The following is a 2,818-nucleotide window of genomic DNA, read 5'->3' on the forward strand; positions in this document are numbered from 1 at the left end:
CCTCCCAAATAAAAAAAAAAAAAAAAAAAAAAAAAAAAAAAGAAAAGTTACAAAGAACCTATGGTGGGAAGTTACAGACCAGATATAATACATCTGGTAAACAGAGCATAGGAAAAGCCTGAAAAAGATAAGCAGGTTGACTCTGAAAGTTATGTAGATTTTTAATGGCAGTGAAACAACTAGAGTGTTTCAGGTATTGGGAATTACACAGAAGAAGACGTGGAAATGTGATGTCTGTTGAACACATAGTTCTGTCTTCCTAAGGAATAAGACACTTGTGAGAAGACAGTGGGAGATCAGGTTGGAAAGAAACCCTGAATTCACAATGTTTGCAGTAGCAGGTGTTTTTAAATCAAAAAACAATACTGAACCATGTTTTAAAGAGGATAGTACAAGATTGGAGCTGTGTGCAAAATCAATGTGGCAAAAGCATTGCAATTGAGAGTGAGTAGAGTGAGAGAGGTAGAAAGACTAAAATAGCTTATTTTGGACGTAAATAGCGATGGGATTAATTTCCACAGGATGATTTTGTGTGGCCCTAGGATATCTTAAGTGTCAGGTTGAATCACATGAAATTTCAGAAATACAACAAATTTTTACCTAAAAATGAAAATTTTATGAGATTCAACAAAATAGAGAAATTTGAGTAAGTAGACATGTGAGTTTGGAGCTCTCAAAAGAGGTCAAGGTTATGGATATAAATGTAGAGTTTTCAAAGAAATGAAATAGCTAATGCTATGATAAAAAGCGTCTTTTTCCAACCACATACTGATAGAATCGATCACCAAATTTTATTTCTTACCCATTTTGTGCAAGGTCTATAAGTACTAAATCCTTTTCTAGAAGAACAACTACAGCATATGGTTCTTGAAAATCTGGAATTGGACAACAATGCATGAATTATAGTTTTAAAAATGCAAGTGGATAGCAAATTAGATAAATATTTCTTGCTTGATTTTATTTAGTTTCATTCTCTTGAGTATTTAACATTCTGATCTTATGATACTTCATGCATGTTATTTAAGAGTAGTAAGTTTTATGAGATAATCTATTTAACGACCCTTTCAAAATTATTTTACTTTTGTAAAAATGAGTAAGATAGAAATTTCTATGGCATTGCAAATTTCAAAGCTGGACATGGACAACAAAACTAAAATGTAAATCTGAATACATATAAGAACAAATATCATTATTTAATCTCATAGGAACCCAAAAGAGTTCTACTATAATGCAATAATATCTTTCTTGGACGTTTCATATGTGCTTGTGAATAACTGTAAAATACATTACAAATTCATTGTAAAATTCAATGAATTTCAACTGAAGTAAAAAAAAGGTCCAGATTTAAACTCTTCTTGAATTATATGCGCTAGCTGCGATGGTTAATTTTATGTGTCAACTTGTCTATAATATGGTGCCCCCAGCTGTTTAGTCAAATACCAGTCTAGACATTGCTGTGAAAAAAATATATATATACTTATATATTTAGATGTGATTAGCATTTAAATCAGTAGATTCTGAGTCAAGCAAATTACCCTCTGAACGAGTCAGATTAAGGTCTTAAAAGCACAAATTGAGGTTTCCTGAAAAAAAAGGCAGTTGTGCCTCAAGATTGCAACATAGAAACCATGTCTGAAACTTCAATCTATAGATTTCAGACTCAAGACTGCAACATGAATACCTTCCTGAATTTCCAGCCTGCTAGCCTGCTCTACAGGTTTCAGACTAGCCAGTCCCCACAATAGTGTGAGCCAATTTCTTAAAATCAATCAATCAATCAATCAATCAATCAATCAATCTCTCTCCTATTAGTGTCTGTTTCTATGGAGAATCCTTACTAATGCATTACTATCTTAACAGAATTTTAAAATGTTTTTTTAATATGAATAGCGTTTTTTTATTCTCCAAAACAGATTAAGTTTATTAAACAAACTTCTGAAATAAAATTTGTAGATTATGAATGCAGCAGCTCTTCTCAAGAAGAATTAGCACAATAGGATGAGTAGTTTTATCTCAACAGCATAGGCCTTTTTTTTTTTTTAAATATCAGCTCTCTATAGAGAATGAGCTCTAAAGTTGCAAAGCTTACCATTTGGGTATGGTGTTTCACATAACGTTAGAAAATCCACAATTGAATAGTCCATTTCTAGCACAGCAGTGCTTTTCCCATGCATCACTGTTAAGCAAGGTCTTCTTCCTACAGTATCATATGACAAACCTCCTGATAAAATAATAAAAGGCTCCCTGGAAATAAAATACATATTAAGATTATTAATGGCATAGTAATTTTTCTTGCTACATCGTAATTTTCTTGCTACATCGTAATTTTTCAATTTAGTGAAATAAGAAAATCTTAAATTCTAACATTTTTACACATCTTATAATTGAATTATCTCATGTGGAATTTTTAATGGGATTAGGTAAGAACCAAGTGAATTACTGAAAATTAACTTACAATAAAAATAAACATTGACTAGATTTAACTTTTATACCTCCCTAAAACTTTATTTTATCTCCTAAGTAAAATTTTCGTGAAAATGGCCATACTCCCCAAGGTTATTTATAGATTCAATGCCATCCCCATCAAGCTACCAATGAGTTTCTTCACAGAATTGGAAAAAACTGCTTTAAAGTTCATATGGAACCAAAAAAGAGCCCGCATTGCCAAGACAATCCTAAGTCAAAAGGACAAAGCTGGAGGCATCACGCTACCTGACTTCAAACTATACTACAAGGCTACAGTAACCAAAACAGCATGGTACTGGTACCAAAACAGAGATATAGACCAATGGAACAGAACAGAGTCCTCAGAAATAAT

The 2,818-nt window shown here is 32.2% G+C and overlaps 1 protein-coding gene across 1 annotated transcript in view; it reads right to left on the reverse strand.

The window, feature by feature from the left end:
* The window catches only part of STXBP5 (syntaxin binding protein 5), a 202,835-nt gene that overhangs the window by 85,765 nt on the left and 114,252 nt on the right, over nucleotides 1-2,818 (reverse strand). The window contains exons 13-15 of the mRNA XM_017877616.1: nucleotides 2,708-2,723; nucleotides 2,090-2,240; nucleotides 803-875 (exon numbers count right to left, since the gene is read on the reverse strand). Of these exons, the coding sequence (XP_017733105.1) occupies nucleotides 803-875; nucleotides 2,090-2,240; nucleotides 2,708-2,723 (240 nt within the window). The remainder of the gene's footprint in view (nucleotides 1-802; nucleotides 876-2,089; nucleotides 2,241-2,707; nucleotides 2,724-2,818) is intronic.

Source organism: Rhinopithecus bieti, unplaced genomic scaffold (genome assembly GCF_001698545.2).
Source record: "Rhinopithecus bieti isolate Rb0 unplaced genomic scaffold, ASM169854v2 scaffold_10706, whole genome shotgun sequence".
NCBI lineage: Eukaryota > Metazoa > Chordata > Mammalia > Primates > Cercopithecidae > Rhinopithecus > Rhinopithecus bieti.